This window comes from Coregonus clupeaformis, chromosome 15 (assembly GCF_020615455.1).
Source record: "Coregonus clupeaformis isolate EN_2021a chromosome 15, ASM2061545v1, whole genome shotgun sequence".
In the NCBI taxonomy this organism is placed as follows: Eukaryota; Metazoa; Chordata; class Actinopteri; order Salmoniformes; family Salmonidae; genus Coregonus; species Coregonus clupeaformis.
This window is the reverse complement of record NC_059206.1, coordinates 43,068,762-43,088,598: the sequence shown is the minus strand read 5'-3', so window position 1 is coordinate 43,088,598 and position 19,837 is coordinate 43,068,762. Positions and strand designations below refer to the sequence as shown.

The following is a 19,837-nucleotide window of genomic DNA, read 5'->3' as shown; positions in this document are numbered from 1 at the left end:
CAACCTGGTCTCAGAGCATTTTGTATTATTATGTACGTAAATCCAAGCCACTCCATTTAGTATGATATGTTGCATTTGGTAATGTTACATAAGACTGATGGTTAATGGGTGGGCGTATAACACGAACGCCTAGCAACACAAAGGTTGCGAGTTCAAATCTCATCACGGACAACTTTAGCATTTGTGCTAATTAGCAACTTTCAACTACTTCTGAGCTACTTTGGAACTACTTAGCATGTTAGCTAACCTTAACCCTTTAAGCTACCCCTAACCTTAACCCTTTTAGCTAACCTTAACCCTTTAACCTAACTCCTAAACTTAAGCCTAACTCCTAGCCACCTAGCTAGAAATTGGAACATATAACATTGTACGTTTTGAAAATTCATAATATATTGTAGGTTTTGCAAATTCGTAAAATAATATGAATTGTAATTCAGAACATATATACGAAATGACTAATGGACATCCACAAATTAATACATACCATACAAAACTTAACATATACTAAAAAAATGGAGTGTCCCTGATTTAAGTAAAGAATAATACGAAATGCTCTGAGATCACGTTGCGACCCTATGCACATGCTTACTCAAAAGAGTTGTAGGCTACATACATTGTGTCCTCTTATCCTATGGCGACATCATGCTTCATACACTGGAAATGCAATAAAGCAGTCTTGTCATTCAGTGTCCTTAATTTTGCCGAAAAGTCGTGTGAAATGTGACTGGAATTTAGTTTATCACGAGGCTAAATTTGGGTTGAAACGACACTTTGGAATTTTTCATAAACCAGTGTTTGACTGACAACTCCAGGATTTTTGCGGTCGACTCCGACTCCTGTGATTGGAGTCGAATTTTGCTCGACTCCCAAAACACGCTGAAACGGATGCGCACACACAACAAATCACATTTTATTTGTCACATGCGCCGAATAAAACAGGTGTAGACCTTACTGTGAAATGCTTACTTACAAGCCCTTAACCAACAACGCAGTTTAAGAAATAGTTAAGAAAATATTTACTAAATAAAATATAAAGTAACACAAATGTTACATAACAATAACGAGGCTATATTCAGGGGGTACAGGTACCGAGTCAATGTGCAGGGGTACAGGTTAGTCGAGGCAATTTGTACATGTAGGTAGGGGTAAAGTGACTATGCATAGATAATAAACAGTGAGTAGCAGCAGTGTAAAAACAAAGGGGGTTATTTGATTAATTGTTCAGCAGTCTTATAGCTTGGGGGTAGAAGCTGTTAAGGAGACTTTTGGACCTAGACTTGGCGCTCCGGTACCACTTGCCATGCGGTAGCAGAGAGAACAGTCTATGACTTGGGTGACTGGAGTCTTTGACAATTTTTTGGGCATTCCTCTGACACCGCCTTTTATTTAGGTCCTGGATGGCAGGAAGCTTGGCCCCAGTGATGTATTGGGCCGTACGCACTACCATCTGTAGCATCTTACGGTCGGATGCCGAGCAGTTGCCATACCAGGCAGTGATGCAACCGGTCAGGATGCTCTTGATGGTGCAGCTGTATAACTTTTTGAGGATCTGGGGACCCATGCCAAATCTTTTCAGTCTCCTGAGGGGGAAAAGGTGTTGTCGTGCCCTCTTCACGACTGTCTTGGTGTGTTTGGACCATGATCGTTTTTTGGTGATGTGGACACCAATGAACTTAACTCTCGACCCGCTCCACTACAGCCCCGTCGATGTTAATGGGGGCCTGTTCGGCCCTCCTTTTCCTGTAGTCCACAATCACCTCCTTTGTCTTGCACACATTAAGGGAGAGGTTGTTGTCCTGACCTCCTCCCTATAGGCTGTCTCATAGTTGTCGGTGATCAGGCCTACCACTGTTGTGTCGTCAGCAAAATTAATGATGGTGTTGGAGTCGTGCGTGGGTGAACAGGGAGTACAGGAGGGGACTAAGCACACACCCCTGAGGGGCCCCGGTGTTGAGGATCAGCGTGGCAGATGTATTGTTGCCCTTACCACCTGGGGGCGGCCCGTCAGGAAGTCCAGGATCCAGTTGCAGAGGAAGGTGTTTAGTCCCAGGGTCCTTAGCTTAGTGATGAGCTTTGTGGGCACTATGGTGTTGAATGCTGAGCTGTAGTCAATGAACAGTATTCTCACATAGGTGTTCCTTTTGTCCATGTGGGAAAGGGCAGTGTGGAGTGCGATTGAGTGATAACCATCTCATTATTGCAGAGTCCTACTAGGAAGACAACATTTGCGTTCTAGAGGACTGACATGAGCATGATGCTGCCATTTTCCTATAAAATGCCTATTTTGTTTTGATAAAGAAGGTGATGTGTAGGAACTATAATATTTCAGTGATATTTCTGATGTGTGCAGCCTTGACGGATCCCATGGGATGATGCTGCGCACTCTACGCTGATAAACCTATTATTTTCCATGTTATAGCCCTATTCGGACGGGATTACTAGAGACGTTGGTTGTGTATTTATTATCCAAGCATGTACGTTATTCCAGAGGACGATTCACACAGGATTCGTTTTCCCTACTGCTCCCTGTCATTCTAATTTTTTTCAAATTGAATTGACTGTTATGATGGAAGCCTGGATGTTTTTATTGTAGGTGTGAAGATATTTCAACGTCATGTCTAGACGATAATAGGCTACACTGATAACTCGTGTTTGGCTGCTAAATGTATAGGTCTCCCCATAATATTTAAATTGATGAAGTGTGATTATAATGATTCTTTTTTAGATCCCTCCATAGTAGACAACAATGCCCCATATCCTGCTGATTTGAGCTGCTGAACCGTATTTGCACCTGACTGTGTTTATGGTGAAAGTGAACTTGACATTTCCGAAAAGTTTAGCGGGGACGCTGCTTTGCGATGTATTGCCTTTGACAGGGCTCTCCATCCTGTAGGTTTTCACTCCAGCCCTGATCTAGCGCATCGGATTCAATAATTAGCTGCTTCATAAACTGAATCAGGTTAGTTACAACTGGGGTTGGAGCGAAAACCTACAGGAAGGTAGCTCTCCAGGAACAGGGTTGGAGAGCCCTGACCTAGGACATTAAACAAACTATAGGCAATACTTTTTATTGCACTTTTAGGCCTAATTAAACTGATGCATTTGGCGATGTTCAATTTCTATTCACTGGCACTATGAATAATAGCTTAGTCATACTCATTGAGACTAATATATACTTGAATATACTTTTGGTGAATTTACGATGCATTGCTAGATACAGATTACCAAGATATAGCCTATGTGCACGGTTCTGGCTGTCTCTCTGCCTGCCCCGATCCTCTTTCTCCCTCGCCTGCTCCTCTTCCTCTTCCCTATAAAAAACACTTGTGTGTGTTTGCTCAGCCTACTGTACATGCCTACCCATGCCTGGCTGTGCCCCTCCCATCGCTCTCTCTCCCTCGATACCTCGCTTTTTCTTTGCTGTGAAAGATGCGAGAGTTTGTGTTCTCGAAGTAGACTACGGAAAATAGTTTCATCCGTTGCAAAAATACTGAATCTTAGGAGTCGATTCCTAGCAGAACGAAACTTGACACACAGAAATTAGAGTCGACGGGCAAGGAGTTGAGGAATCGATTATTTTGGAGTCGACTCCCCATCACTATTTACGTCACACACGCCCCTTACTCTCATCAGGACCATTGCTGAAGGCTCAGCTAGGTTAGGGGAGAGGGTTAAACACGCTCTCCATTCCCGTGGCAACCCCTCCATCTAGCCGAACTACTAATAGCTATTACAGTGGGTTATCTCGTCGGCGTTACTTGATGGGTGAAGCAGGTGCGGTGTTGGTCTTTCATAGGCAAGCTAGCTAGCAGTATCATCCTTCCACACAGAGCTAGCTACAGCTGTTGATTCCTCTGCTCTGACTCCATCTACCGCTGACAGTGGGGCAAATGAGTGAACCGGTGAAGAGTTTGCCTTCCCCTACTTCTTCAGGGGGGCAACCTGCGGGGTCTGACACCTACAAAGGCTGGCTGTATAAATGGACCAACTACTTGAAGGGCTACCAACGCCGCTGGTTCGTCCTTAGCAACGGCCTTCTGTCATATTACAGGTAATTGATAGCAGCTAGCTACGCTATCTACTGTTAAACGTCAAATCAGGCTAGCTAGCACTGCGTTAATCCTCCTAGCAAAGTCAAGTGCAGTTTCAAACCAATCCCATAGTGACTGTAATTTTAGATGAATCATGTAGTTGACAGTCTATAGACTGTGCTTGACGTGCATAATTAATATAAATGCCGTAGCTTTTTAACTAACTTAGCTAGCTAGCTAGTAATGCCAATATTACTCACAAAAACAAGTATCTTATCTGTTTAGCTATGTGGCAATTGAGAACAGCATGCCATGAGCTTCATCCCATTCCCACAGGAAGGCAATTCTCTAGTCACAGTCAATGACATGGCATAAATTCAGAATGAGCTAGCTGGACACAATTAGCCAAACCCCCCAAAATATCTAGCTAGCTAGAAATGTATCAGACTCCAAATGAGTGAATATATATTTTCGCCTATATGATATAGTCATTGATATTTTGGCAAATTTCATGTAGAGAATTGTTATAGATGAAGCTGTGAATAATATTTTAGATTTTTAGATAATATTTTGGAACAGTTTTTACTTATTTATACCTAGATATTTTCTATTCCAGGAATGACTGTCATTGTATGTAGTGTAGTATGCTCTATGTAACAAGTAGGGGACCTACCTAGGTCCTAACATTTCATTATGATGATGATAATGTATGACATGTTTTACCTGATGCATCATGATGCTTTAGAAATGTGTGAATGTGTGGTCCACTGATTCAGTAAAGGCCAGTTGTTAGGCACACTTCCCTAAAACCAGTTAATAGTGAGTGATGTCAATCAATGTTATGCACTTTAATTCTGCATAAGTGTGCATGCGTGCGTGTGTGTGCGTGTGTGTGTGTGTGTGTGTGTGTGTGTGCGCGTGCGGGCACACTTGGGCATCAGCACTTACCCCGGCTGCCCTACAGTCTCGGATGGGAATGCACGGCTCTGCTGTTACGTCATTCACAACAAAGAGAGATGGACACAGATAGAGAAACTGAAAAGCACAGAGGCAAGGACTGGTGGTGAATTCAAAAACTTCCATTCAGTCATTCAGTACCACAGACATACTCCAGCAACTGTAGCCTCCCCAAGGTTCCTTGGAGGGCATACCGTTTGAACACAGACTTAGAGCCTAATGGAGGAGCTGTCGTGTTCACTGTGTTTGTATATAGCCTAATGGGTTTTATGCATTGCTCCTTTGTAGATTTAACTATACTTTCTCTCTCTTTCCCCTCTCCTCTGTGGCGTGTGTGTTTATGTAACTGTACTCTTGAGTACCACCACTGTATAAAGAGTTTATGCCTGTGTGCATGCACATTGCACCGACATGCACACACGAACACACTTACAAGCACTCACATCAGCTATGCTCAAGTATGCAGGTGTAACAAACCGTGAGATACTTCTATGAAATATTAAAACATTGCATGTGTGTGGATTTGTGTGTGTATGCATGCCCTGTTATGTGTCATTTCTGTCTTTCTAGAACTAGATGTAGTCAGCAGCCTCTTCTCCCCTGTCTCTGTGTGTGTACGTGTGTTTGTGTGTGTGTGTGTGTGTGTGTGTGTCTCTGTGCATTAGGACTCAGGCAGAGATGGCCCACACTTGCCGTGGCACCATCACCCTGGCGACGGCACACATTGAAGTGGGTGACGCCTGCCACCTGGTGCTGACCAGCGGAGGGCGGAACTACCACCTGAAGGCCACTTCCGATGGGGAGAGTCAGCGCTGGGTCTCGGCTCTCCAACAGGCTAAGGCCAACACCACTCACATGATGCACCAATCAGGTGCGAGCCAGAGGAAATCATATTTGGGAGGATTGGGAGGTTTTAAGTGGGAGAGTGGATAAAGAATGCTTAGCTTCATATATATTTAGAAATAAGGAAAGTAGGACAAAACTGTATTAATTGTGGCTATACTGCTGTACAGAACACATTGATTTGTGACCCTGTTGAAAGGAATTTGACTATAAATTATGAAAAAGTGATGTCAAACCAATATGAGACGCACTGGGATATTTGGCCTTAGTGCTTTCTTCTCATTCAAGGTGAAAATGTATATTGGGACAGTGACTAAACTTTAATGCATCCACTACTTTTCTGAAAATTACAAGGTTTAGGACCTGAGGTAAACACATTTTAATGTAGCATTCTATGTCAAGGTTACCAGTGTCATTCATGCATCAACCACAAGGTGGTGCACTTGCTCAATAAATGGGACAAGTATTCCAGTTTTCTCTATATATAATGCAACATTTAAATATAATTATTTTGGCGGTTTGTTGTCTGTTCCCTTAAAATCTTCCAATGCTATCATGTGGCCTTTCTGCACATTGCATTGCTAAGTGGGCACACTGCTCAAGTGTCCTTTAAAATAAATTGGCTTGATTGAACTGTCTAATTCTGAGCTATGACTCCACCAATTGCTGGTCTCAGTCCAGGTCTCTGATTTGCACTTCGTGGGTATGTGGAAATTAGGGTGACTGCCAAGGATGGTGCAAAATGACCGTTTGTAATGGCGACCCAGTCTCTCTCGCCTACTCACTTTCTTCTACTCACTCTTTCACATCTAATCTCCATCTTCCCTCACATACACTACCAGTCAAAAGTTTTAGAACACCTACTCATTCAAGGGTTTTTCTTTATTTTTACTATTTTCTACATTGTAGAATAATAGTGAAGACATCAAAACTATGAAAGAACACATATGGAATCATGTAGTAACCAAAAAAGTGTTAAACAAATCAAAATATGTTTTATATTTCAGATTCTTCAAATAGCCACCCTTTGCTTTGATGACAGCTTTGCACACTCTTGGCATTCTCTCAACCAGCTTCATAAGCTAGTCACCTGGAATGCATTTCAATTAACAGGTGTGCCTTCTTAAAAGTTAATTTCTGGAATTTATTTCCTTCTTAATGCGTTTGAGCCAATCAGTTGTTTTGTGACAAGGTAGGGGGGTATACAGAAGATAGCCCTATTTGGTAAAAGACCAAATCCATATTATGGCAAGAACAGCTCAAATAAGCAAAGAGAAATGACAGTCCATCATTACTTTAAGACATGAAGGTCAGTCAATACGGAACATTTCAAGAACTTTGAAAGTTTCTTCAAGTGCAGTCGCAAAAACCATCAAGCGCTTTGATGAAACTGGGGGGGTATACAGAAGATAGCCCTATTTGGTAAAAGACCAAGTCCATATTATGGCAAGAACAGCTCAAATAAGCAAAGAGAAATGACAGTCCATCATTACTTTAAGACATGAAGGTCAGTCGATACGGAAAATGTCAAGAACTTTGACAGTTTCTTCAAGTGCAGTCGCAAAAACCATCAAGCGCTATGATGAAACTGGCTCTCATGAGAACCACCACAGGAATGGAAGACCCAGAGTTACCTCTGCTGCAGAGGATAAGTTAATTAGAGTTACCAGCCTCAGAAATTGCAGCCCAAATAAATGCTTCACAGAGTTCAAGTAACAGACACATCTCAACATCAACTGTTCAGAGGAGACTGTGTGAATCAGGCCTTCATGGTCGAATTGCTGCAAAGAAACCACTACTAAAGGACACCAATAAGAAGAAGAGACTTGCTTGGGCCAAGAAACACGAGCAATGGACATTAGACCGGTGGAAATGTGTCCTTTGGTCTGGAGTCCAAATTTGAGATTTTTGGTTCCAACCGCCGTGTCTTTGTGAGATGCGGTGTGGGTTAACGGATGATCTCCACGTGTGTATTTCCCACCGTAAAGCATGGTGTGGGGATGCTTTACTGGTGACACTGTCTGTGATTTATTTAGAATTCAAGGCACACTTAACCAGCATGGCTACCACAGCAGTCTGCAGCGATATGCCATCCCATCTTGTTTGGGCTTAGTGGGACTATCATTTGTTTTTCAACAGGCAATGACCTAACACACCTCCAGGCTGTGTAAGGGCTATTTTACCAAGAAGGAGAGTGATGGAGTGCTGCTTCAGATGACCTAGCCTCCACAATCCCCCGACCTCAACCAAATTGAGATGGTTTGGGATGAGTCGGACCGCAGAGTGAAGGAAAAGCAGCCAACAAGTGCTCAGCATATGTGGGAACTCCTTCAAGACTGTTGGAAAAGCATTCCATGTGAAGCTGGTTGAGAGAATGCCAAGAGTGTGCAAAGCTGTCATCAAGGCAAAGGGAGGCTATTTGAAGAATCTCAAATATAAAATATATTTTGATTTGTTTAACTTTTTTGTTACTACATGATTCCATATGTGTTATTTCATAGTTTTGATGTCTTCACTATTCTACAATATGGCCTCCTGTAGCTCAGTTGGTAGAGCATGGCGCTTGCAACGCCAGGGTTGTGGGTTCGATTCCCACGGGGTGCCATTATGAAAAATGTATGCACTCACTAACTGTAAGTCGCACTGGATAAGAGCGTCTGCTAAATGACTAAAATGTCAATGTAAAAACCCTTGAATGAGTAGGTGTTCTAAAACCTTTGACCGGTAGTGTACCTGCTCTCGATTTTCCTCTCTACCCCTCTCTCTGTCTCTCCCTCCCTCTCCCTTTTTTCTGAATATGACGACAGCCAGAGTTGAATGAAGTGATCTTCCAGCATTTTAACTCCTCCTCCCACTCCGCTATGGAGAGGGAAAGAGAGGAGGAAGCAAGAGAAGGTGAAGGAGAGAGAGGCAGGGGAGAGAGAGGGAGGGTTGCTTCATATTTACATTGAGACGATTTTCTCTCTGTCTGCACTGTAAGGAGAAGAGAAAGAGATTTGAATGCAGCCTCCGTAATGAATTTTCCTCTGTAAGTATTTATTACCTGCAATAATTATATTGAGGACAGAAATGTCAAGTAAGCTATAGTGGAGGGGTGTGTGTGTGTGTGTGTGTGTGTGTCTGTGTGTGTGTGGATTCATTCCCTGTGTTGTAATGTAATGTGTTTTTCTTTTGTCCTCATGCTAATTCACTTTGACAGTAAGTGGGGTAGGCTTATTTCTGGATGGGACTTTACTAGTGTGTGTGTCTATGAACTGTGACAGATTTCCCAGTAGTGTTGCACAAGACTGATGAGCTGAACACCAATCAACCTCATTGGGGCCCTTGTTTAAATTTTCAGCTGCACAATGGGACAAGTGTGATTTACCTGCTACTTTGTTATTTGGCATCTTTTATATGTTCGCTTTTCTTGGCGGAGATGCTGAGTCAAAGCTCCCTCTTTTTCCTCCTTACTGATTTGAACTGACCTAAATATGAGAGATAATGGTGGTAATAGGTCTATTAAATGTAAAGCATGTTTTTCTACAGATAGGGTTTATGACTGATTTTCTCGGGGCTCTGCATTCATAGGAGAGGGGTGGGCCTCTGCCTCTGTCCCCAGTAGTCTTACCCTCTGGAAGGTTTGTTTGTCTGTGTATGCTTGTGTGTTTATGGACATGGATTTGAACTTTAAAGTCCTCTGTTGCTTTGACCATTATTTAACAAGTCAGTTAACAAATTCTAACAGTCTGGCAAATGGTGAGTCAGGCAAGTCAGTTAAGAACAAATTCTTATTGACAACATATTCTTATTTACAATAACAGCCTGGCAAGTGGCTAGGGTCGGTGCAGCCAAACAAACATATGTAGCAATTAAAGCTAGGCTAAGTCAACAGGATTTGAATGGTCTGAGCCCATTTAGATAGTTTTACATTTTCCCATGGCTCAGAAAGACTGCTTACACTACAGAAATGCAGTACAGTGGACACTGATGGTGCAATAATGGTTATGTCAGTAAACGTACAGTTATGACTATAACTACTGTTCCCTGAAGGAGGGAAATGAGGTAGAACACAGCTATGGGGAGTTCGCGGGCTAGCGCCCTCTACTGAAGAACATTAGAATCACGCCTGACAAGGCCAATGAACACCGTGCCTCGGATTAATTCCTTCAATTCAGTATCGCTCTTCACTGAGCCCAGAACTAGGCAGTGCGAGGCCAAACGTGTTCTACCTCGTTTCCCTCCTTCAGGGAACAGTAGTTATAGTCATAACTGTACCTTCCCTTTCAGTCTAACATCATAGCTATGGGGACATGAAATCAATCCCTAAGCCGACCCCAGCGGACAACAAATGAAATGGCCCACTGCAGACCACCCAGAGCCCGTAATGAAAACCTGCGGTACCTGGTTATTGTTCAATCTGCGCGCTGCTTAATGACTCTCTTCTGCCCCAGCCGTTAGGTAATCCCTGCCTTTTTGCTGTCATATGCCAGAGAAATAGCCTCCACAATCCAGTGGGAGAGACGCTGCTTAGAAAGCGCTCTGCCATGAGTCGGATTAGCAAATCAGACACAAGTTGGTTACACAAACGGACACCCCTGGTTTGCTCAATGTACATGCGTAGCTCTTGTACCAGACACAGGGCATGTAACCTCCACTGCTCCTCAGAAGCAAACGGAGGAAGCGAAAAGCTCAAAAGCTAGAGACCTGTAGGACATAGTCATGACCTTAGGGGCGAAGGCCGCATTAGGACACAATGTCACCTTCAAGTCGCCAAGGGCGAACTTCATACGGGAGGGGTGAATGCATAACACGTGGAGATCTCCAACGCGTTTAGCCGAGGCTAAAGCCACAAGCAGGGCGGTCTTGTAGGAGAGGATCTTCAGATACACAGACTCCATCGGTTGAAAGTGGGCTCACACAGCACATCCAAAACCAAAGCCAAATCCCAAGTGGGCACAATAGGTTTACAAACTGGCCTCAGACAGCGCACAGCTTTTGTAAAAGCTGCACCGCCAGGGGATGAGCCGCTGGAGCGGCACCATCAATTCCCACATGACATGCTGAAATAGCTGCCATATACACCTTCATAAAAATGTCCACCAGAGAGCTCTGAAAAGGAACAATTCCTTTATTTTGTCACCAAAGCTCGAACACTTATACTCATACAACCCCTCGTGGAGGGTGACCTTGCGGACTGTATAGTAGTGTTAGCGTTACAAAGGTAAACCCTTTGCCATAGGATTGGACCTTTAAGGGGCCAAGCCCACAGACTCCAAATCTCTGGCCGTGGGTGCCAGACCTGCCCATGTGCCTGGGACAACAGGTCCCTGCGCAATGGGAGTTGCCACGGGTCCCCGCCTAAAAGGCAAATGATCTCCGCGAACCAAGGTCATTTGGACCAACGGGGAGCCACAAGGATCAAAGACCTCCAGACGCACCCACTCCAGCATGGGCTGAAACAGGTCTACTTGGGGAAATGTGCAAAGGAGTGTCTGAGGCCACTAGCGTCCGAGGCCACTGGTGCGTGAGAGCATCCGTTCCCAGCAGAGCACAGGTCCCTTATTGAGAAAAACAGCTGACCATACGCAAAGATCTATGTCGACCCTGGGAGATCCCCGAGAACTGGACAACCCCCCCCCCCCAGATATCAGATTCGCACCCATGTTGAGACGCCTGGGAAGATGCGTCGCCCGGAGCGAGGGAAAGTGTGCACTGCTCCACAGCAGTAGGGAGTGAGCTAAGGATAAGAGGGGTCGAGACCGCACCCCTCCCTGTCTGTTGATGTACGCTCCCACTGTCCCGCTGTCGGTCCTCACCAGCACATGCTGGCCGGCCAACAACGGGACAAAGCGCATGAGTGCTATGTACACCATCAAAAGCTCCAGGTAACTGATGTGCGACACTGTCCACAACCCCCGAATTAAGCTTCCCTCGCACAGCGCAGGGGATGCATTTGTTGTGATCACCTTACGGGTCCCTCCACCGAACCAGAGCCTGTAGGCAGGACGGGGACACCTGGAGTGAGCCGTTTAGGTGGGCCGATGCGTCCAAGCGAGTGTCTATCACCTACTGCTGGAAAGGTCGCATCAGCAACAGCCCAGAGGGAACCACTGCTATCATAGAAGCCATCATCCCTAATAGGTGCAGGCACTGGTGAAAATGCAATAGGTGACCTAGCCAAAATTGGACCAAGCAAAGCCGTAAACCGGCCTCTCTCTGCGGGGACAAGAAGGCACGATTCTCGACTGAGTCTAACTCGAGACCCAGAGACGGAATGCGCTGAGATGGAGTCAAATAGCTCTTCTCTTGATTCACTATGAAACCCTGAGACTGAACATGGGAAACCAGCATGGATGCATGTAACACCACATGCTCCCTCGACTCCGCTACCACCAGCCATTCGTCCAGGTAGTCCAATATACTGAGCCCCAGACATTGCATAGGTGCCAAACTCGCCTCCACAACTTTAGTGGAAGTGTGAGGCGAGAGGGAAAGCCTGAAAGGGAGGACCAGAACTCGTAGGCTACTGCCTTGAAATGGAAACTCAGGAACTTTCCTGTGAGGGGGATACATGGCCACATGAAAGTACTCGTCCTTCAGGTTGATGGAGGTGAACCAATCGCCCGGGTGCACTGACTATAACAACCGGTTGTTCGTGAGCATTCTGAATTTGTAGACCCTGAAGTGAATTTATCCCCTGTGGAAGGTGGGCTTCCGGTGAGGCACAGTGTTCATTGGCCTTGTCAGGCGTGATTCTAATGTTCTTCAGTAGAGGGCGCTAGTGTACAAACTCCCCTTAGCTGTTTTGTACCGAGTTGACCGACTGAAAGGTAACTAACTACATTACTCTACCAAAGCTGTGGATTTTAATTGAGTATCAGTCTTATGGTCTCTGCTCTAATTCCCTGGTCACTGAGGTTGGGCACCAGTAAGGAGCTGCCACCATATTAAGGAGCTGTAAATCCGAACAGTGACTGATATTGTTCTGGTATTGTTCTGTCCCATCAGAAGTTCACCAGATTGGGGTTTAGATTGGGGTTTACTGAAGTCATTTGTGTGTGCGTGTACGAGCGTGCTTGCAAGCGCAAGAGTGTACTGGCTATATAGGCTATGTGTGTGTTTGCGTGTGATCGGGTTTTGGATGATTGATTATTATAACTACAGAGGTCTTCAGTAATGACATCATAGGTGATAATAGATTTGCACGGCAGTTATTTTAAATGGATTGTAGCTCTGCTGCGATCTACATCATCTGTCAGGGTCTTATTGTATTCTAGTAACAGCAGCAGTCTCTCCTCTTCCTGGCATCTTTTCTGTCTCCGTCCCTATTGTGGGTGCCCTCTCCATCAGCTGTAGGGGTGGATCATAGTGAGTCACACACAAGTCATTCAGATGTCTCAGGATCAGGGCCAACAAGCGCAATCTCCAACAATTATCTGCTGACGTGTGACTGATGTGTACTTAACGATCGCACACACGAACACACCATGCAGCCCTCCTCCTGTCCTAATGTATTGCAGATATTACTCACAGTCCATTTAGACTACATTATCACAGTATGTGTCTTAGCAGGGGTGTGCCTCTTCATACAGACATGTTTTGGTGACTATGTAGATGCAGTTGTAAACTACCTGGTGTCATAGCACTACCATGTATCTGTGTGTGTGTGTGTGTGTGTGTGTGTGTGTGTGTGTGTGTGTGTGAGTGAGAGAGAGATATATATCTCCTGGGCACTCTTATTTTTCTCTCTCCCCCTGTGCTGTATATGGGTCATCGGACCAATGCAGATGCCTGAAGGAGTTTTTACTCTCTCATTTTTAGTTCTTCACTGTGCACTGGTGCTCCAAGGCTATCTGCCTGACACTGGCCTAGATTCAGAAAACCTACCTGCCTGAATGGGAGATTGTAGCTTATATATGAATGCATGTGTCACGTGAAGCAGGCAAATGCAGAAGATGATGGATTTGGCCCAGATCTGGGTTTTTGCGGTAGGACCTACTGTAGGCATTTGTGATATTTACATTGTTTATGCTGACATTTACTCACAACCACTGGAGTCACAACAGTTTGACCCAGTTGTAGAAATATCCCTATGCAAATGAGAAGCCTACTATTTATATCTCTCCATTTAAAGAGTCATGGTTTTGGAAAGTTATTTGTAGATATCACTTGTAGTGTCAGTAGTACGTTAGAGTTCTGAAGTGTCAATGATGTAGACTCTAGGTGACTTTGTTGTTGTTGTAGTATGCAGATGGCAGGGTTAGGGAGACCTAGGTGACCATGGCGGGTGTTCAGACACCAGACTCCAGCAGCTCTGAGATGTCTGTAACACTGCTGCTCATTCTCTCACTGAGAAGTCCTTTCTCTGGGCTCCTCAAGGTCCATATAATGATCCCTCCCCAGGAATATGTCTGTGTCTGCTGGTACTGGCCTATTTATTTCCTCTCAGTTGCCTGTGACTGATGGCCCCGTTCATACCAACACGGGAAGTGAGCAGAGGGAAGTGAGCAGAGGGACGTGAGCAGAGGGACGTGAGCAGAGGGACGTGAGCAGAGGGAAGTGAGCAGAGGGACGTGAGCAGAGGGACGTGAGCAGAGGGAAGTGAGCAGAGGGACGTGAGCAGAGGGAAGTGAGCAGAGGGACGTGAGTAGAGGGAAGTGAGCAGAGGGAAGTGAGCAGAGGGACGTGAGCAGAGGGACGTGAGCAGAGGGATGTGAGCAGAGGGAAGTGAGCAGAGGGACGTGAGCAGAGGGACGTGAGCAGAGGGACGTGAGCAGAGGGACGTGAGCAGAGGGAAGTGAGCAGAGGGACGTGAGCAGAGGGAAGTGAGCAGAGGGACGTGAGCAGAGGGAAGTGAGCAGAGGGAAGTGAGCAGAGGGACGTGAGCAGAGGGAAGTGAGTAGAGGGAAGTGAGCAGAAGGACGTGAGCAGAGGGAAGTGAGCAGAGGGAAGTGAGCAGAGGGACGTGAGCAGAGGGAAGTGAGCAGAGGGAAGTGAAGTGCGTCATCCTTTTTCTCCCTCCGCTGCTAAAAATAACCCCAGCCCTGCAATTGCGTGGGCCTGTGTTTCCATGGCAACCGTAGAAATGTAATTCACAGCTTTCTGCTGGCGAGGGGGGTGGGGGGTTGGGGGCAACGACAGTGTGTAGAGTTAATATATCTTTCTCTCTCTGCATCTTTCTTTCCATCCCCCACACTCACACTCTCTCCATCTATTCCTATACGTGATATCACATCTCCGTAATAGCTCTCCATCGATCCCTCCCTTTCCTTTGTCTCCATGTCTATTTGTCAGTGAGAAGTTGTTTTATATCTGCGTGCGTCACAATTATAAGTGTCCGCAGTATCTCTGCCTCATCTTCTTGGTACATAATGGAAACTTAAATGAGTGTGACCGTCCTAGGGCATGAAAGAAAATAACACTTTCCACCCTCAAAATCAATCATAATGTCTTCCACTTACAGACTGAATCAAGCTATAAGTGCGATTCTAAGAATCTGGCTTCGTAAGCAAATGCCTGAATGAATGGTAACTCAGTGCTGCACCCTCTAACTCTGCCTTCCAATCTGTCTGGTCTGCAGATGACTCTGGAGACGAGGCCCCCGTGCCCCATCCGGACCGGGCCCTGACCCAGGGGGCACTGAAGAACCTGGCCAGTAAGCTGGACGACCTGAGCACCTGCAACGAGCTAATCGGCAAACACGGCACCGCCCTGCAGCGATCCCTCAGCGAGCTCGAGGACCTGCGCACGGCCACTGACGGCACCGACAAACTCAAGACCGTCAACGAGCGTGCTACACTCTTCCGCATCACCTCCAATGCTATGATCAATGTGAGGACCGACTCACTGCTGCTAACACTTTGCTAACATTTCAGTACAACGCCTACCGGCTACTTCAATCGACCGTTCAGTATGACCAATGCTAGTAGTCAATCTAATGCTTTAATCAATACAACATTAAGAACTCTTAATACCATGATATATAGAAGTGCTTATTACTAATTGACTGTATGGTAGAGCTATGCTCTGTAGATGTGTTATTGATGTATTGTCACCTCTGTGGCTGCAGGCCTGTCGGGACTTCCTGGACGTAGCGGAGACACACAGCCGGAAGTGGCAGAGAGCCCTGCAGTATGAGAGAGAACAGCGCCACCACCTGGAGGAGACTATTGAACAGCTAGCCAAGCAGCACAACAGCCTGGAGAGGGCCTGGAGAGAGGCTCCCAGCACACACCCAGGTCAGAGGCACACACACACAAACAAGCAGTCGGTTCCCTCCTCTCAAATTTGATAGTGCAACTGATTAGAAAACATTGTCAATGGTTTAAGCTCTTACTGTAAAGGTAGTTTGGTGCAGTTTATTGCTTGGTATGGATTGGAATCTCACAAGAAGCTGGCCCTCCTTTGGTCATCCCTGGCACTGCACTCACAGTAGGCACTGCATCATAGTGTGATGATGTCGCTGGTTTGTCTTTCAGAATTTCATTTATATCATACATGCACTCAGGTTAGAAAATCCGATCTACACAAACAAAAACACTTAACTCAAACTGTAATGATCTTGTGTCCCTGGCAGACGGGGGTGAGAGGACGCAGGAGGGGGATGAGAATGAGGACACAGAGTTTTTTGATGCCATGGAGGACTCCCCTGCTTTCATCACAGTGACCGCCACTGACCACACCCAGCACAGGTCAGTCAGGGTCGCTGGGATGAAACCCTGATGAAGGAAGCTTGCTGTTGAAATGTTACTTAAATTGCATCGGAGCCGTGAGAGTATGTGGCTTTTCTTTTCTCAGTCAGGGTCACTGACCTAATTTCTACTGATCATGGGGCCAAGTAGATTTAATTCATATAGCTATGTAATATGACGATGCTAGTATAATTCATTATACTTCTTTATGTCTAATGAATTCATTATACTGTGTTTTGTGTATACGGTAGTCATAGTGTGTTTGTGTTTCAGACGCTCAGGCAGTAACCAGAGTATCATGAGTGGAGGATTACCCAATAATGAATGGAGCCACGACGAGAAGGTGAGCCTGTAGGCTTCTGCTCTTTACCACTCCTTTACATACAGAGCCTTAGTAAACCATGGACAACTCTATCTTACCCTGTATCTTACCTTAGGGCCTAAGGGATTGTATGATACAATACTTAAGGGTGAGATAAGATTTGTTGAGGTCTATCCTATAATATCTCAGCTTACCTGACTGTTTGACATGTATTTGTTCTCAGGACGCTGGCTCCAACAACATGCAGCTTCGCAGAGTTAGACGCAGCCGTATCCCAGACAAACCCAATTACTCCCTCAACCTGTGGAGCATCATGAAGAACTGCATTGGCAAGGAGCTGTCCAAGATTCCCATGCCTGTAAGAGAAAGGAGAACTGACTATGCGGTCTGTACTAGTGTTTGCACTATGTAGTGTGTGTGTTGTGATGTCACGAGAGGCTGTGTCCTGGAGGGACGTTACATCCCCCTGAGGTGGCTGCAAACCCAGACAGCTATGGCTCCATCTGCTGGTATGGTCGGGAACTCCACCCCTCTATGGCCAATCTTCCCACGCAGCTGAAACAAATGAGGAGCTGATGAGCTGAAGGTTTGGGAAGGGAAGAGACACAGTCTCCAACCTGGGCTCTCTGGAGGACAAGAGTGCTGCACGTCCACTTCCATGAGGAATATAAGGATTTGGAGATACTTACCTTTGGGAAATACTCACCTTTGGATATATGCACCTGTGGAAATACGTGTGGGACATTTGGAAGGACGTTTTGCTGGGTTGGCCACTAGCTGCAACGTGGAATACAGTAAGACTGGGGAAAAGTTATTTGAGCGAGGGAGAGTTATGATTTTGGATGTGGAAGAGACATCCCTGAACTGTTAACCCTTAAGGAGCCACCAGAGAACAGAATTGTGTTATACTTTCGTTAGTTTCCCAAGACCTTTAATAAAATCCTTGTTTTGGTTGAACCTGGTCTCCTTGCACTACTTGAGCAATCCCGCTGAGAGCTGTGTAGCCTCTCGTGACATCACAGATGGTGGAGAATACGGGCACGCTCAAGCGTTAATAGTGCATGTCAGAGGAGGATACCGAAGGTTTGATCACCCAGTTTTCCAAGTTGGCCGTAGGCTCCCCGCCGACTGAAATGGAGGACATATTGAAAGCCCTTGTTGCTGGCCAGCAAGCCCAGATGCAAGCAACGTGGCTCTCTTGGAGGAGCAAAAGAAAGCCAACCTTCTGAAGGCAGAGGAATTGCAGTTGCAGAGACAGAGGGTTGTCCAAAATACCCGCCCAATAAAGGCAAGTGACTTTATATCTAAGATGGGAGCTACCGATGACATTGAGGCATACCTGCATGCATTTGAGGCCACGGCCACTAGGGAAGCCTGGCCCAAGCAACAGTGGGTTGGTCTGTTAGCCCCCCTTTCTAACCGGGGAATCGCTGAATGCTGTCCGGGACCTGGGCCCTGACCAGGTTACTGACTATGATGCCCTGAAGTCTGAGATCCTCAGCAGATATGGACTCACAAAGTTTGGTATGGCCCAGCGCTTTCACGGCTGGACCTTCCAACCAGACCAACCTCCTCGGGCGCAGATGCATGAACTTGTCCGAATCGCAAGGAAATGGCTGGATCCGCAGAGGAATACAGCAGCGGCGGTGGTGGAGGCCGTTGTGGTGGATCGTTACCTACGCGCCCTGCCTTATGAGGCAAAACGGTTCATCAGTCAACAGGCCTTGACCACGGCTGATCTGACCGTGGAAGCTGTGGAAAAGTACCAGGCCACAGCGGAGATGCTGAATGCTTCCCGAAAAGACCCCAGGAGGGCGGCCCCACCACAAATGGGAAGAACCCGTCCAAAGGACCCCAAGGTCTCGAACCCAGCCACGTCAGGACTTATCCCGGCTCCAGGGGGAGCCAGAAACCAGGCGGGTCCAAGAAGAGTACACCAGGAGGGGGGAAACTCGACAGTGTTACCGGTGTGGGGAGATGGGACATATCTCCTGGCAGTGTGGGAAACCAGCCGATGAACCTATGCCCACTGCGGAGTCCTCCAGCTCAGCACCCACACACCGTTTTGCCTCGCTCTTGGGAGTCGTAGATGGCGGCCCAGATCGACCCCCCCACCTGCCCGGTAACTGTGAATCACCATGATGTGGAGGCCTTACTGGATTCTGGTAGCCGGGCCACCCTGGTGCGTAAGGATTTGGTGGGCCCAACGTGTCTGACCCCGGGAAAGTCCTCCCAGTTTCCTGTGTCCATGGGGACACCAGGGAATACCCCATTACTGAACTTACAATGACCAGCACACGGGGAACCATACACACGACGGCGGGGTGGTTGATTCCCTCCCCGTCCCTGTCCTAATTGGACGAGACTGCCCAGCCTTTTACCCACTCTGGAGAGAGTCTCAGGAGAGGATAACCCGAGTACCTCGGAAACGGAGAGGCAAGACTCATCCTGGGAAGGCTCCGGTGCAATCCTCCGAGTTACTCACTCCCGCCCGGGCTCTGATAGGGATGGCAGGTGCCCAGACCGACACAGAGACGGAGCTACAGAATCTGGACAAAGAACTGTCTGGTCTGAAGGGGACCGCTGAGAGGGATCGTTTGTTAAAGCAACAGTTAGACATGAAGACAGAAGAGTTAGATATCCTCCAGGCTAAACTCCAACAGAGCTCCTTCCCTAAGCAACAGGAGGAGCTGGAGAGGCTGCGCAGGACCATCGAGGAGTGTGAGGAGACCCTGCGCAGTAGTAAGGAGGTCCAGAAGAAGGCAGAGGAGAAGTACAAGGTGTTGGAGAACAAGATGAAGAATGCGGAGGCAGAGAGAGAGAAGGAACTGAAAGCTGCTCAACAGAAGCTAAACTCTGCTAAAACCAAGGCTGATGCGTTCAGTAAGAAACTCAAGGAGAGACAACAGGAGGCTGAGTCCCTGGTCCTAGAGGTGGAGGAGTTGAAGAGAGAGCAGGCTGGCAAGCACCACGGCAATGCGGACGCCCTCTCCCGGCGTGATGCCTTCTTC

General features: G+C 46.6%; 1 protein-coding gene across 2 annotated transcripts in view; it reads left to right on the top strand.

Moving 5' to 3' along the window:
• The first annotated feature begins 3,618 nt into the window (after positions 1 to 3,618).
• LOC121582393 (oxysterol-binding protein 2) overlaps positions 3,619 to 19,837 on the top strand; it is a 31,250-nt gene continuing 15,031 nt past the window's right edge. For both annotated transcript variants that reach the window (XM_041898144.1, XM_041898143.1), the window contains exons 1-7: positions 3,619 to 4,051; positions 5,654 to 5,859; positions 15,394 to 15,644; positions 15,883 to 16,051; positions 16,390 to 16,504; positions 16,778 to 16,847; positions 17,050 to 17,184. In XM_041898144.1, coding sequence (XP_041754078.1) covers positions 3,891 to 4,051; positions 5,654 to 5,859; positions 15,394 to 15,644; positions 15,883 to 16,051; positions 16,390 to 16,504; positions 16,778 to 16,847; positions 17,050 to 17,184 — 1,107 coding nt within the window. In that variant the 5' untranslated portion in view covers positions 3,619 to 3,890. The remainder of the gene's footprint in view (positions 4,052 to 5,653; positions 5,860 to 15,393; positions 15,645 to 15,882; positions 16,052 to 16,389; positions 16,505 to 16,777; positions 16,848 to 17,049; positions 17,185 to 19,837) is intronic.